The sequence below is a fragment of the Triturus cristatus genome, chromosome 8 (genome assembly GCF_964204655.1).
Source record: "Triturus cristatus chromosome 8, aTriCri1.1, whole genome shotgun sequence".
In the NCBI taxonomy this organism is placed as follows: Eukaryota; Metazoa; Chordata; class Amphibia; order Caudata; family Salamandridae; genus Triturus; species Triturus cristatus.
Genome location: NC_140591.1, coordinates 1398460022 through 1398476847, shown reverse-complemented (window position 1 = coordinate 1398476847; position 16826 = coordinate 1398460022). Strand labels below are relative to the sequence as shown.

Below are 16826 nucleotides of genomic sequence, written 5' to 3'. Positions count from 1 at the left end.
GAAGCCAGCTCAATACAATTGCAGATGCCAATAATATGTTCACATATACCAATGGTTTCTTCATTGATATATTCACACACCCACTCAATAAGTTGATTTACAGAGCTCAGCGATTCCCCGAAATGGTGCCTAGGCACTTGCAGGGTCCGAGAGACTCATGTAAATAGCCAGGTCTTAAGAACATTTTGAAATTCCAGAATAGATGGGACGGTCTGGAGCTGGAGTGGGAGGTTTTCCACGTCTTCGCTGTGAGATAGGAGAAGGAGTATCCTCCGCTCGTGCTTCTGCTGATGCGGGGAGTGTGGGCGAGCGAGATGGAGGCGATGGTGACGTGCTACGTAATCTGCCCTCTGCAATCTTTTTTTATATTGGTAATTTATCTGTCATATCACAAAAATAAATGATGCAAAAGGACATCAAGGCCAAACTATGCAAAAGAATAACTTTTGAAATTAGCCCCTTAGGGCAGAAATACTCACAGTAGTGGTTGCCTTATTGTTCTGGATTTCCTCGGAAAAAGCTTTATTTAAGGTTTCAAATTCTAGTTTTTCCAGTGGGGGGAGAGAGTTGGACAAATGGTGTTTTTTTAACTTGTTTTATGATGTGCTTTTGCTCTGAAGAGTTACCCTCACCGTAGGAGTACACCATACTGACTTAAAACTAGGCGTTTTATCGACCTGATAAGGATGGAAGGCCGAGTGGGCCCACCGGATTCAAAACTGACAACCTCTTTTTTAAACAGTGTGCTACTAATTACATGGAAGTGCAAAGGTAACGGGGCACCTCAAGGAAGACAATGAAACATAGCGCTAACATTTACTACCAAGAACAGAAAGTGTTTCTTACTCTTTCTGTGTTTTTCAAGGCAAGTAAAGTTACTTTCTAGTAACTCCATAGTAGTTCTCGAGAGGTACACATAATGTAAATAGGTCAGTGGGTTACTGCTTTTGTCACAGAGACCCTATTGTTACTTGCAGTTACTAAGTAGAAATAGAGGCTATCACCAGAGCTCACCAACTGATATTACCACAAGAACTCAACCCTCGAGTTTATCACCAGAGATTAACACCAACACTTACCATCAAAGCTTCCCACTAGCCAGGGCTCACTAGACTGTGTTAAAGCTGTGCGCATGGCTTCGAGAATGAGGGATTCATATGTAAACCAACATATAGCCTATGGTTATATAGTCCGGAAACACCAGCTATTCGTTCACTCTTTTGAAAACTAATTTGCATCAGTATCCCCATCACAATCGTAAGTAAAAAATGCTTCATTGAAAATTCGAGAACATACATTTTGTTCATGAAAAAATCTATAATAACCCTAAAGGCACTAGAATAGAATTATTGCTCTCATTTTGTTTCAACTTTAATGTGAGGGAACATAAAATACATAAATCGTCCCCCAAATATGCATCACGTTCGCTAACATGTCCTAATGGCTTCTTACTTGAACATTCCCTTGTGTCTGCTGTTTGCCTTCAAGATTCCACTTTTAATTAATTTTCTTGAATAATGGGCAAAGCAAACCGAAAAATTAACAGTTATTCTGACGTACCCTTATAACTATTGATACATATAATATTATTCTTGAGCTCTCAGTTTACTGCAACATGAACTCTTTTTATTTAAATGGATGGTGGGTAAATGTACTTTTAAATGCAGCGAAAGGCCTGCTTTAGGAATTACTGTCAGAAATGCGGTGCCCGTCTGCTTGAACATCAGACAGAGTGCCCGTGGTCCCTTGCTTCCTGTTTTTGGACAGTGACAGCGCACGCTGCTACGCGCCATGAAACATACACCGAGGGGGTTTTACCTCCATCAGACAGGTAGTGTGTCTAGGCGTCTAGCGTTCCTGAATCTGTATCCATGAAAAAGATGTGACTCCAAACATTTCTTGCAGGCATTGTAATCACTCCCCAACCCTTTTACTGAAAATCTCACTGATAAAACATATTTTTTTGTAATAGTTGAATATATGGTTTTACTACTAAGATTGACTGAATGGAGCATGGCAAATTACTCTATTGGTCACTAATAGTGGTTTTGTCTAAAAAATAAAGGTTCTGTTGAGGATGGCGGGAACAGTTATTGAATTTTGTGGTGTTGCACCAAGGAAATCACTTCTGCAGTGATACTGAGAATGTCTCATATAGGAATTGATAGATAGAAATATGGTACCGTCATGCATTTCCCTGCTGTGTCTCCACATTCCAGCACCCTAGAGCTGGTTCCACAATCCCATACTCTGGTGGTCCAGAACCAAAGCATAGGTCCATAATACCAGCTGCCAAGTCTTAGCCTCAGCAAAACAGGCAGTATCCCTAGCTCACATTTCCAGTGGGTTAGCCCTTTCTCCATCAAACCCAGAACCACCTTTGTACCCATCCCCTTACGCCACAGCCCTCAAAAGCCTAGCCGTAAACACATAGTCCACTGCCTTAGACCCACAGTTTGCCCATCCTAGTCCACAACAGCCCCGGCAGTTCTAGGCCACAAATTCCTACAGCCCAGCCGTAGCACAGAGTCCAAAACACTCATGAGCAGCACAACCTTAGCACAGAAGTCTCAAACCTTCAGTCCGTAGACCCTAATGTAGGCCCTCAGACCTTGGACCTCAGCAAAGTGCCACACTCTAAACAAAATGATACAGGAAAATAACCTTCAGAGGAAGATCAAACAAAATAAGCTCTGTGACTAAAAAGCTGGCTTTTTAGTTTAACATTACAGCTCCATAAAGTGTTCCCCCATCTCTTTTTAAAATAGTCATCAGCTTTAAACAATACCCTGGCCCTGCTTTAATCATATAAGCCCTCTAATAAAAACAACATCTCTTTTCAACACAAATAACCTGTCCATGCAGGCCACACGAATATGTTATACAAACTTCCCAGGCTGTACATGGAAGGGCGGACACGTAGGTGAAACAAGGCTGTCTGGAGGCGACAGGGCCAGCCAGTGCTTTGAAACTCCCCGCTCCGTGGTGAGAGCCGCAAAACACATCCCCTCATCCCTCACAAGGCAGCAGGGGGGGGGGCAGTCCAGCACAACCTACTTGCGCCAGAATGATGCTAGCCCCCCAGGTCCAATCTCTTAGCCTCAGTAGCCACCCTTCTAGGTCCTAGCAGCATACTCATCAGCTGATCTACCCTTCGGGCTCTTCATAACCTCCCCCAACACCTGCTCCGCCTGATCCCAACAGGTGCCCCCCCCTTCCCTCCTGTGCACTCAGTAACCCATCTCCCTAGGCCTCACCTTGGGCATCTGCACCCAATTTCATAGCCTCAACTGTGCCCAAACCCTTGCACGGGCTACTCTGGGACTCGGCAGCCCCGGGCCCTCCGCAGCACCCATACATCAGCTTCGGCCCCCACATACACAGGGACGCGGACACCTCTTCTTAATAAACACACGTGGCCTCAGAGCGTCGTCACTGAACGGCCCTTTTCTCACCCTCCCTTTAGCTGGTTCTAAGTTTCCAATAAATGCGACGTTTGACTTGTTCTGGCCCAATCCAAGCCTGTGGACGTATTGAGATCATATAAAGCACCTAGACACGGTCTCACAACCCACCAGCACTACATACACATGAATGCATCTCCTGTGCTCGTGCCGACGAATCTCCCTCCTCCGGGGACACAGGCCTGTGTACTAAGATTGCCTCCTGGCGGTGGGGGCAGTATGGGGGAGGGAGCGGCCCATAGCGGCTGGGACTGCAGGGGGCATTTTCATACTTTGTGGGCGCAACTTTCACCACATATAGGACCTGGCAGGAGATAAAGACGGGGCCACAAGGACTCCCACTAAAAACAAACTGATTCAAGTCCTTTCCGATCCCCTGGTGCTGCCGGGGCATACGGGGGTGGGGGGCAGGGGAAATTCACTTACCTTGCCAGTAGAAACGGCGGCGGGCTGGCACAGAGCAAGCACGAGCGGCGGAGCCCTGGAGATCACGAGCGGCGGAGCCCTGGAGATCACGAGCGGCGGAGCCCTGGAGATCATGAGCGGCGGAGCCCTGGAGATCACGAGCGGCGGAGCCCTGGAGATGCCGAACTCAAGAGAAGGGCCGATGCAGGAGCAAAAGCTGAGGGTGGCAACAGGAAGGCGTCTTCAAGCGTGGTGGTCTGTAGTGCAGGGAAAGAAGAAATACAGTCAGGTGAGCCCCCAAAATAAAGGGCAAAAGTTATGAGGGCGAGGCCGGAGGTGTTGGCACGCCCACACACTGACACTTCGATCCGACGATGATTGGCTCAGGGGAACGGGCGTCACTGAAAGACCCTGAGCCAATAGGTCCACATGAGGGCGCTAAAAGACCCTGATTGGAAGGGATTTCAATTAATTTTCAGGGGCGTGGAAAGGAAACTGATGCAGCGCGCCAACATTTGCTAGTGTTTTGCCGTTTCTACATATAAATACAGACAAAGGAAATATCGATTTCCGTCTGTATTTATATGTAAAAATCCGTAAAAACGGAAAACCGGGAGCCCTATTTGTAATGTATAAAATATACCTATGAGAACGATTGTTGCATATAAAGTAAAATTTAAAGGGTGTCACAAAATACCCAGTAATACTTTTCCTGAATCTATCAAGCTGTAATACATTCTATGCAATTTTGTTTCAATGGAAAGTGAGCATGGGTCCCACATCTGGGCATGCCTTTGGCTACTTAGGGTGTTACATCAAACACACAAAGGGGATGGGAGCAATGCTTGCATATAGTCTAACCAATGGCAATCGTTCGGGGTAGCATTCTAACCCTTCAATTGTTTGCCCACTATGCCACCTCAGCTTAGACCCAGCCATATACAAATAAGCCTTGGTCCTGTTCCGGTAGGAACAGTCCAGGCTGAACTGCCAAGCTAGGTCCCCTTTGAACCAGAAAACAAGCAATCCAAGACTGATTCCAGCCTATCTTAGCCTCTTCAGTCGAGTGAATGCTACCCCGAAAAATTGCCAGTGGTTTGAGAACCAGATTTTTTTCTTTGTTGTACTAACTTTGCTGACATGATGGTATTTTGATTGCTGGTTTATGCATTTTTTCTTTAGGAAGAGTGTTGTGTTTTTTTTGGTTTTTTTTAGAAATCTGTATTGAGTGACAGTAATAAGATTACAGGTTTACATTTTACCACATCACTTTGACTTTGCAGTGTGGTGGCAACAATTGATCAGACTAAAAACGAAGAGGAGAAAAAAAGAAGAAAACTGCTGCCACGTTCATATGTCCATAATCTAATAAAAACATATCTTAACTGAACCTAACATCATCCAGATTCTTATTCTACATGTGTTACATATGCCAAATATCTAAGAAGAGCGTAAATAGCAAGCTCTAAAACCTAAAAGTTAACTTCTTCTTAGAGTCAACATCCGCTGTTGATGTGTAGTACCCCACCATATGTGTCTCCCCCAACTTTCCAAAGATCTAATAAGTGTAGATGTACATATCTCTCCTTCCATACAGATCTAACAGGAAGAAAAATCCCCACGCACTCTCAACCTTTGTGACAGCTGTTGTCAGGACCCCTGAGTTTCATTCATCAGCCACACCCTCAGTATTAGAGATATTCTGAAATGGGCCACAAATGTGCTTGCTGTTTGGATGTGTTAGCTTCTCATTAATACACAGTGCTGCTCACCAATAGCCCCTCTAATTAATTTTGCTTTCATGATAACCCTTTGGATTTATGTCCTAGATTGTTCGCAACATAAAGACATGTAGTCATATAGGTTTTCATAAAAATACTTTTAAAACACTGTCCCTTTATCAAAAGTATCTCCTTTGGAATATTTTGTTGAGTAAGCCTTTTAAGTTCACTACTAACAACACAACTTCACCTTCTGGTTCCCTGTCCTAATGCTCTTTTTTGACTGCACAGTTTAACTCTGCTAGTGTGGTTTGCTCAGCAAAGTGGCCCTTATGTTATATTGTTTCATCCTAAAATGGTGGTTTAGCATGAGAAATTCTTTCTTGCAAAGCTGAAGGATGTTCACACAAAGTCTTTCAAATATTACCAAACACCAACCCAGTGCTTAATTTGAGCTGGTGGTTTCTGGTGCTCGGCACCAGCACTTAATTGTCATCACCACACTTATGACTCTTTGCCACTTGGTGGCACTGCTCATCTAATTTATAGATGAGCAGAACAACGTTTGTTTACGACTACAATATACATTGCTTTGGGGCCCTGGAATAATCTGAACTGTTGCCCTTACAGGCGAGAGAGATGGTTAGTTGTTTTGGTAGTGATGACAAGGGCGATGAAGGGGCAATGGCTGGTGCAAGCTTCAGCAGCCTTGGTCAGGGCCCGGGCACTTATTATTTTACAAATTAAGCACTGCACTTCCCATAACAAAAAGCCATACATACCTATTGGATTTCTTAATCGTGGCTTATAATTCACTTTGAATTTTAGAAGTACTCCTGGAAAACATGCAACATTTTACCAACGTACTACAGATGGAAACGCAGTGAACATTTGCACGTTTAATTTGTTTTGTTTTCCTATGGTAGACATATTTTACCTAAGACAAGCTCCTTACCCAAATGATTTTATAGGGGTGTTTCCTCCCGATTCCCACCCTGAAAATACTCTTATTAGTTGCTATGATCAGATTAAATTTTTGTGCACAGAGTAGGAATTGTATATACCTAACATGAGTTTAGGTATGCAAAGTGTTTTCGAGTCGGAATAATAGACCTGAAAGATTAATTTTGTACAGGGAGCTGGAAATCTTGAATTGTGAGAGGGTACTTTTTTGGGATGGAACACCGCTCAGAAAATGTAAATCTCCAACTTCACAGAAAAGTCTGAGTTCTGTTCAAATACCACAGTTTGTCCACACCAGAATGCCGATAACGAGAGTTATTGTTCGTTCTTTGTCGCCCCTCTGAGCAGTGGCGAACCATGCCCACGGGGTAACCTTTAAGAAACATGGCCTCCAACAAAAACGTCCTTAAAGCTTTTAAACTGCGCACAAAGAAAGCGCCAAATGTAAGAAGTTCAAGGACTTAATATGTTATAGTACAACAGAGCGCCGAGGCCAGGCAATTAGCCGCGGGCTCGCCGCCTCCTGCAGCTGTAAAGAACATTTGCTGGCCTTTGTCCAGGTTTTAAGCAAACAAGGCCCTGAATGCACCAAGGTATTTTTTGATGGGCAACATTAGGAACGGCTTCTCAGGCACTTCCGGGGCCGGGTTTTGTCCTGCTCTGGCTGCATTGTGTTTCGCCAGCCCTTTCAGTTAACCATCCTGAATATGGAGTCTTTCCAGCCCTGCTTTGCCTAATTTATAAGCTCGCTGGAATACAAGTGCCTTTCTCAGAGCCCTTTAACTGTGGGAATAGAAAGCTGAGATGAAGGAATAGTGTATGCAGCAGAGAAGCGCATGGAGTGACTGTAAATGAGGGCTGTTCACAATGTGAGGGGAGATGAGCTCGGACGCTCTGCACAGCAGCGAGGATATCTCAGTGCAACCTGGCACTCTCTTGAAGGCTTGGAAGTTCAGAAGATGTGATGAAATGCTTTTTTTCCCTTTGTTGGCTCTTCCATGAAAATGTGAAATGCATTTTTCATTAATAAGCTTGTAAAATCTCCCATAAGAAGGAAACACAATTTTGACTTGCTTCTTGGCAAATTCTTTTATTTCAAAGAAAATCTTTGCGTATTATTTCTAGAGCCATTTGAGTTCGTAACAAGTATGGGTTGTACTTTTCGATTAAATTAATGGAATACAATTGTTTACATTTCGAATAAGCTCTTGGAGTGGTAAACAACCAGTCGCATCTCCTGTTCTTCTTCCAGGACACGTCTGTATTGGAGAAGCGACCACAGACTGTGTGCGGCTCCTTCTGTAACACCCCGTATGGGCATAGCTCTGTCCATGGAGCGAGAAGTGGGCGTTTTCTTTTATTTGCATGCACATGAAGAGGTGCATTTCCCATGAGTCTGCACCATATTACAGGGATATTGTTAAATGGGCCTTTATCCAACATACTATCTGAGCATCACCCTGGAGGTGGCGCACAATTAGACGACATGGAGGGACCCATTTTGGAGGGGCTTGTAAGGTGCTGGTGGCCAGTGGCGGCTCCTCCACTATGGCACAGGAGTGTCGCCCCTGCCCCCGCCAGCAGCGTAAAAAATAAGAAAAATAAAACAACAATAATACCTGGTTTATTCTCGTTTAATTTTGTTTCCCAGCCAAGTCTTGGGGGCGAAGCTAGGGGATGACAGACTGGTGGACGAGTGGTGGCCACTGCTATCAGTGCGCATGCCGGTTTGGCGGCCGTCTGAGGCCGGCCAGACCGGCATGTGCACTGAAGCTCTGTCCAACCCAGCTGCATTGTTAGGTTGGAGAGAGCAAGCACAGGCTTCCAGTCGAGGGTGCTCAGACCAATCCTGAAGCTGCTCTCATGCATTTAAGCAGCTTCAGGATTGACCTCAGGGGAGTCTGGGAGCCTTTTTCTGCAGTGGAGCCACGAGAGAAGCAGCAGACCGGTGATACGGCGGGTTGCAGACGGCAGGTGAATTCACCCCCCCCTTTTTATTGTTGTCGTCGTCTCCTCCTCCCCAGCCTCGCCCCGCCACTTCCTCTGATACCGGCTGCTACTGCTGGTGACCCTGTGAATGCAAACCCCCTATAGAGAATGAGCTGTCCTCAGGCCCTGGCAAAGGCGCTCCGGCAGTGTGCTTGCAAAGACACTGATGGGCGCCGGCACCACAGCAGCTCAATAATGAAGAAGCCATTCCTCTTGGGGCCTTTATGCTTACCTAAATGGCCAGGGAACTAATGGAGAGACACAAAGGCTCACAGTTTGCTAGAAGCGCTCTCTGTAGCTAATATGCATACTCAAATCTCAACTCCAAGCAAAGTTACCACATGCACTCGAGAGAGGGCTTGTTATTGCTAATCAGATACATGACTTGTTCCAGTGAGGATGTGCACCTTTGCAAACCATGGTTGGAAATCTTGCTCCAGCTACCAAAACTCAACCTCCTCAAACCATCTCTTTCTCCTTCCCTCAAAATACAAACATATTTTGAGGCGCTACCATTAGAACACGAAACTTTCGGCATGGCAAACTGCATATGCTTTAAGAGACACTTGCTTTGCTAAGCTATGCTAAATACACAAAAGTGCCACAGAATATTGCATCGGTTCATTACACATTCTTTCATTCCAGTAGTGTTCTAAAGCAACCTTTTAGCAACAGTAGCACTGTAAAATGCCATAAAATCAATACAAATAAAACAGAAGTAGAGATTGCTGTAAATATGCCACCCAGAATAATAAATAGTTTGCATTTGACTGAGTAGGTATTTGTAAATGTAAATGGCAAATTTATGATTTGATATCAGATTTTAGAACAAACTAAATAATTTTTCATATGAAATGTGCAGTTACAAAAATATGCCACATGGTGAGTTCATGTGATCATCGAAAGCCGTATTTGAAACTCCTCCTGCCTCACTCACTCACTCATCTGATATTTTGAGTCCTAGTTTGTGGGGGTTAAGAAGTACATTTGCGGTGAATGAGTTGAACATAGGAACTCGTATGCCAAATTTAAAATAACCATTGACAAGCAGTAGATCAAGTTTTGCAGGTTGAGAGTGACCTTGAAGAATGCTGTGCTTTCTTATCATTGTGTTAGGTTAGCATTTTGCCAAGCACATTAACGGTGTTGAGGTAGTACATTGAGCACAGAAGAAGAAGGAGCACGCTTTTGGCTCAGGCCTTTAACAAGGGAGCAGGTCTTTAATGGCTGTAGAGCCCGCTACAAAGGGCTCTAAGGCTATTAGAACATTCCGCCCCGAGAGAGCAGAATGTTCTAATTTGTAAAATGAAGGCTTCACAAAGCCTGAGGCGGTTTAAATACCCTAGGGATCCATGAGGCCTTTGTTAAACATTGGAATAATTAAGCTCGGGGTTTCTACTGACCATTAGAAGCCCCGAGCACCATATTGTTTTCAATGCAGCACTCAACATTCCAATGTTCTAATGATGGAAATACACTTCAAACATTGATACATCATTTTTGAGTGTGAGAGCAAAGGATGAGCCAGACACTACTTTGAGTGTACTTTACTGCAGCAGTAAGATTACAATTTTTTGATTGTCTGAGTTCTGATATTCTCTCTCTTGTGTTTCCGGTACACACATCTGGCAGGGGACTGGGTCTGGTATTTTTCATTATTTTCCAGAGATGTAGAATTTCAGTTCTGGGTAGCATAAAAACGATAACATCATAGTCTTGTAGAATACCTATCTGCCTTTGATGACTGTGATTGGGGCTTGAAGAGGGAGCGAAAGTAGTTTGATAGGAATTTGGGCATATGGATGAAACTGTGTTTTTTCATGATGATAGAAGTGGCATGGAGGGCACCTTTCATGCATGCGCACATCAAGACGGGTTAGAAACACTGTCTGTACAGTTGCTTTCTGGTTTGCATCTGGTAGACAGGACTTTATCCTGCAGAGAAGGAAGAGTTAGTGCAGTGCTGCCTGAGCATTGCTGTGGATGTGAGCATTGAGGAGTGGTGGCCACTGAAGAGGAACCCAAGTCATTTGTTCAAGGTTGTCAATTGGTGAGTTCCTCGAGGTCCCTTGCTGAAAGTCGAGTCTGGATATTGGAATGGTAGAATTCTTGGTGAGGAATAGAAAATTATCCCTGGACAGGTTGAGATTCGCATCCATAGCTGGGTTGGTGTGAGGCAGTGTTTGAGACTCTGGATGCCTTTCAGTGTGGACTTTCTTAAGTGAGAGGTGTATACCATCAGCGTATTCATGAATGTAAATTCTGTAGCTGGCCAACAGGGTTCTGAGGGACTACATTAACCCCTTCAGCGCTGCGCGGATTCCCCCGCGGTGCTGAAGGGTTCGAGCGCGGGCGGGGCCATGACGGAACGGTTCCGTCATGAGCACAGCTCAACCGATGCTCATGACGGAATCGTTCCGTCATGAGCATAGAAGGGGTTAAAGACTTCAGTCGAGATGCTGCATCACTGAAGTACTCCAGAGGTTGCTGATAGTAAAAGTAAACTGAAAGACCAATTTGGATGAACTGTTGATGATCTGTGAGGCATAGAGAAATCCATAAAAAATCTTTAAAGGGCTTTGCGTTCCAGTTCCACTCGGGTGTGGAGACCGTTTATCAGGGCAAACTCATTGGTTGTGTTGGATGCCACAGAGAGAAGGGGATACTGTCAGGGGCGGTTTCTCCATAATTGCTGTGGGGCTGCACCCCTCTGAAATTCCTACACATATACAAAACAACGTATTAAATAGATCGATTTATTCAGAGATACGATTGTATCTCTAAGGCAATCGATGTATTTAAGTCTGGTCTTTGTGTTTCAGGCTGCCTTCCCCGCTTCGCTCTGGAGGAGGAGACGGAACCCAGGCAGTAAATCAACTTTCATAACTGTGATGCGGGATGCAGGGCTTTCTGTTTTGAAGCCCTTCATTGCCATTGGGTATATGGTTGCATGCACTCTGTAGGCCAGTGACACAATTAGCTTCATGGTTTCAGGCATGGGAAACTTCATCCCTGCTTGACTTCAGATCTCTGTCATTCAAAGGCATAGATCCCACCCTTTCTTCATACGTGAAAATGGATGCAAGCATGTCTTAGCTGGTGCCTTGTTCTCGGTAATGGTAAGTGTTAACCTCCCCCACTGTGACACCCCAGGCCCTGACTGCACGTAGCTGGCCTCGTTAGAAGTGGAGCTGCAGCATTTGTTTCACTGTGAAATGGACCCAAATAATGAGCAGGGTTCTTGTGAAGTTGATCCACATATTCAGACAAGTAAGGTGAGAAGTATGTGCTTACAGTGGACAGTTCACTGATGTGTGACATTAAAACTGCCCATGACTTCATGTCCCTAAGTTAACACTGATGCCAAAAACATGGATTGACTTGCAAACAATGAATGTTAAAAAAACTTTGAGGCAATACATTTCAGTGATTTAGTTCCTCTCTTTACTTAATCTTGCATTCCGCAAGAGTTAGCTATTTTATAATGTTATTATCTATATTTTTTTCTGTGCATACTTTGAGGCTTGAACCATGCCAGGTGTTTATGAGAGGCTATGATTGAGGTGCACAGGCGCTAAGGCTGCAGCCAAACAGAGTGCCTGTCAGTGGGTTGACCTCTCTGCAGAGCACATACAACAATGTTTATGTATTCTATTTGCAGCTGAAATTCTGTGTATGTGTGTGTAAAGGGGTGCACAGATGTCAAAATATTTGCAAGGCAAAAGTAAGAGGAAATAAAGTGCTTACATTTGGGGTAGTGCAGTGTATGCTTGGGGGCAGTGAAGTGACAGAGATGCAAGGAAGTGCATTCAGGGAAGAGTGAAAAGAGGATGTTGAAGAGGAAAGAGAGGTGGTTGAAGATGTGCAGATGGACAAGATATGCAGAGAAAAAGAGGACACATAACAACTATAAAGCACCCATAACTGAAGGCCAAAACTCCTTCCACAGGCCTCAATGCTATTTAATTCACAGACTCACTATTTCAGAATTGAAACATTTCCAATGTTAATTATTTATAACTAATCAGATGTTATTTCATTCATCTGGATACAATTACATCTCAGAGAGAAATCAGTAAACCATAATACTGTTGGGTTGGCACACTATGGGAATCACAGACATTTATTTGACATGTTCCTTTATAGAGAGCCCCTACTTTTTTCATACCACATAAATATCTGTCTGCGCATATTTCTATATGACTTGTTGCAGCCAGCAGCTGTGGGTGCTTGCCGAAGCCTGGTGGTTAGTGACATTTTTCCAAAGTTTATGCTGAGTGCAGTGTAAGACATTGGGCAAGCATACATTTTAAAGAGCAAAAGTTGCCACGATGTACAATTTACACATTACATTAACTACTCAACATATGAATGCAGTAGGTTATGGGGGAGTTTTTAATGTGTTTATTATTTCAAGATTATACTTTCCCACTGCTTTATAAGCCTTGCTTTATCGCTACATTTATTTACTTTGAAATGTACCATTTGGAAATCTTTTTTTTTTAAAGCTCTTGGGAGAGGGACCCACCCTGGGCCACAGGTTTGTCTATTAAACCTGTTCACGTCTCTCGCTATATAAAAGTCATGCCCAATGTTTATGCCTCACCACTTTCAACTGTCACCAGCCACCGCTGGATACTGTTGTCTCGAATATTGAGTTAATTGGCTTTGAAGTGGATTGCAGCAGTTTCTATGATGCACATGGTTTGAAGTCCAGTTGATAAAACTACACGAGGAGGAGGGTTGTTGCAGATGAACAAGTACACTTTCTATTAAACATGGAGGTAGTTGTTGATATCTTTAGTGTCCATTGTGTTTCTGGACCAGGGCAATGATTTGGTTGCTTTTAACAATAGAGACTAGTAAGACTAGGGGACATATTTACACAAAAAAGGCGAAGAGCCCAGCTGTGCCAAAATCAGCAGTGCCGCACTGCAACATTTTTAAAATGCAGGGTTTGTGCCGTGTTCACAAGAATACAGTGCACCCCTGTGTTTCTCCTAGCGCTGGTGCAGAAAAAGCTGCTTAGCTTCAGTGCAGGCACCCTGCTGCCATGCTGCAAGGGTGCCTGCACTGCAGGGGCGATTGCTTATGTGCAGGAAGGGACACTTCCTGCACATAAACGATCATTCATGGTGATTTGCCCTTTCCATGTGTGTTGCACAATGCAGCGTACATGGAAACAGCAAATAAACCAGGAGACAATAATGATTTCTCCTTGTATCACCATTGTAATGCCTGATAATCCATGGCGTTAGAATGGTGCTGTTTTGGGGGCTGGATCATCCTTGTAAATGTGGGGCAGTGTTAAAAAGCAATTGGTGTTGTGGCGGAACATCCAGAGTAAAACCCTTTACCTACCTCTTTGCCACAGAGGACTGCGGCTGACAAGGGCATATTTACAAGATAGCGTTAAGCCATGTTAAGTGGCTTAGTGCCACCTCGTAAATAGGGCAAATGGTGCTATGCCACCGGAGCGTCAAAAAAAGTGTTGCTCCGGTGGCGAATGGGACTTTTAAATATACCTGATTGCTTGTATTGTCAGTGGCCTCAAGAAATATAAGTATTATTGTGAAAAGTCTTTTTACACATTTGTCTCCTTTACTACATCTTTGTTGATTCTACTGCTCTTGCCTACTTATTCTGCAGGTGCTCATTAAAGTGCTGGATAACAATGACAACGGACCTGAATTCCTGCAGCCAAATTACGAGGTCACCATCTCTGAGGATGTGCTTCCGGACACGGAGATACTACAGATCTTTGCTACAGATAAAGATGAGAAGCACAAACTGAGCTACACAATCCACAGCAGCATAGATTCCATCAGCATGAAGAAATTTAGAATTGACCCCAACACCGGAGTTCTTTTCATCGCTGAGAGGCTAGACCATGAAGCCCAGGCTAAACACATCATTACTGCTATGGTGAGCATGTCCTACTGGTAATTGGAAACTTGGTTTTTAGGTCGAGTCTGGGCAGCGCATGCGCTGCTCTGCAAGCCATGCTGTACTGGAGTATGGAATAGAAGCCCCACCCACTCTCCGCCCTCATTTGTCATTGGCTTGTGTCATTGTCCTTCGTAAATGATGGCTTCTGATTCATTAATAGGCTTGTTAGTCCCTCCTTATTACCGCCTTGTCTTCATTTGGAACCTCCCTTGAGGACTGGCATTTTTACTTTGTTGTTACATAGTACATATTTTTTAGTCCTTAAGCACTAGTTTTTTTAATGAGTTTCTCCTACTTCAGGCACCATATGCTTTCCTGAAGAATTCAGCGTGCCATGCATGCTTTCACTTTCTAAGCAGCCCGGGACAATGGTGGCCGCTTATTTGAGTAGGTCTTGCATTTACAAGAGTTTGAGCTATTGGCAGTGTACATGAACAATGCCTTTTATATATGTGTTAGTTATCAAACCATATAAATAAAAGGCATTGTCATTTACAATGCCAATAGCTTAAACTCTTGCAAATGCGAGACCTATTGCATTGCAAATGCTTGTTGTGTAAGTTGCTAAAATGTTCCACTATTCTATTGTAATTGCAGTGCCTAATTTGTAAAGGAATAAGTGCCGGGCCCTAGTCAAGAGGCCACTGCAGCCTGCACTGCCCATTGCCCTTGCCATGCTGCTAATAATAGTATCAATACTACTACTAATCATCACACTCCTACAAGTGTGACAATTGGGACTAATTTAGGCCTCCAAAGCTATGAGAATGGCTTAGGTGGCAGGTAATAGTCATTTGTAATGGGTATAGACAGTGCAACCTTGCGGAAGACTGTCAGAAGCACTGGTGTTGGCATTTAAGTGCCGGTGCCGAGCCCAGAAACCACCGGCACAAATTAAGCACTAGTAATGTGAGTTATTCATCTCTGAACCCATATTGTGACAAAGATTTACTTTTGTCTTGCACTCGAGCTGCGATGCAAGCTACATAGTGTTGTGGATTTCTGCACATTGGCAAGAATGTTCCCTTCTATCTGTGTATTGTGTTGTTCTTCTTTAATCGCACAACTGGACATACACTGTTCTGAAACGGGCATTTATTTCTAGAGGACACTCTGGCCTTATTGAGAAAAAAATGGCGGTGTCCTATTAATGGGGTATTGACGTCCATGGCACTTTAAATATGGCGGACAGGACATCTACTGCTTTTCGGCAAAAGTACCGCTTCGCCAAGCTCTAAATACTGTAGTCAGTCTTTAGAAGAATCCAAAATATGCCTCATCTCTTTCTAAGGTCAATCGTCTTGATTCTTAAAGTGTCTCCTAGTGAGACAGAATTGAATGTACCGCATAATTTCCATTTATTCATAATATGCAGATTTTCCTTCACGCTTTATTTGCCTTTGATGCTACATTATTTATTTATCTTTGCTGTATACTTTGGTCCTCCATTCCCACATTGGCCCTGGCAACAAGTTAGGGGTACCACTATTTATTGAGAAGTTCCAATCTCTATGGCAGTCAGACTACAATATATGCTTCTTTTTCCATGACCCAAAGAATGGGCCTGCTACTGTTCTTGTCTTCATTTTTCAAATAGATGCAAGCTGTTTTAAAGCATCTTCTGAGGTGGATTGATAGTGAGGCTCTGGAGAAAAAAAGCTTTTAGCAAAATTAAAAACAGTCAAACCAGTTTTACATTAAGCACAATGAGCTCTGAATCCCAATATTATACTAAATATTAAAAGAACGACAAAGGTGTTAGACTATTTATAAATGTCATTCGTTTTGAGCTAATGCCTATCAATATGGCTTTACTTATTATCTACATCCTTCCATTCTATGATTTTCATTATTCTATCCTGCTATTGTAAAGGCAGGTGCTCGGCCATTAACTTTGGTAACGGTAGCGGCAGGTATCAGAGGAGAGGGGCGGGGTGCGGGGAGGGGCAGACAACGAACAACAAAAGAAGGAGAAAAAAAAACGTACCTGGCACCTGCAGTCCACCACATCTCCATGTTCTGCTCCTCTTGTGGCTCAACTGCAGGCAGAGGCTCCCAGACTCCACTGCGATTTACCTGAGCGCCAATGATTTGCGCGCCCCGGGACACATTGGCAACCTGAGCTTTGCTGTCTCCAACCCAGCAACACAGCTGGGTTGGAGGCAGATTCAGTGCAGATGACGCTTTGTCCAGATGACGCTTTGGCCGGCCAGAGACGGCCGGCCAAACCGCCATGCGCACTGATGACAGTGCATACCACTCCCCGTGGGTGCTTGTTATCCCCCTGGCCCCGCCCCAAGACCCAGAGAAACAAAATAAAATAATAATAAATCCG

At 44.0% G+C, this 16826-nt stretch overlaps 1 protein-coding gene across 4 annotated transcripts in view; it reads left to right on the top strand.

Moving 5' to 3' along the window:
* The window catches only part of FAT3 (FAT atypical cadherin 3), a 748816-nt gene that overhangs the window by 523732 nt on the left and 208258 nt on the right, over positions 1 to 16826 (top strand). For all 4 annotated transcript variants that reach the window (XM_085623129.1, XM_085623130.1, XM_085623128.1 and 1 more), the window contains one exon: positions 14192 to 14467. In XM_085623129.1, the coding sequence (XP_085479255.1) occupies positions 14192 to 14467 (276 nt within the window). The remainder of the gene's footprint in view (positions 1 to 14191; positions 14468 to 16826) is intronic.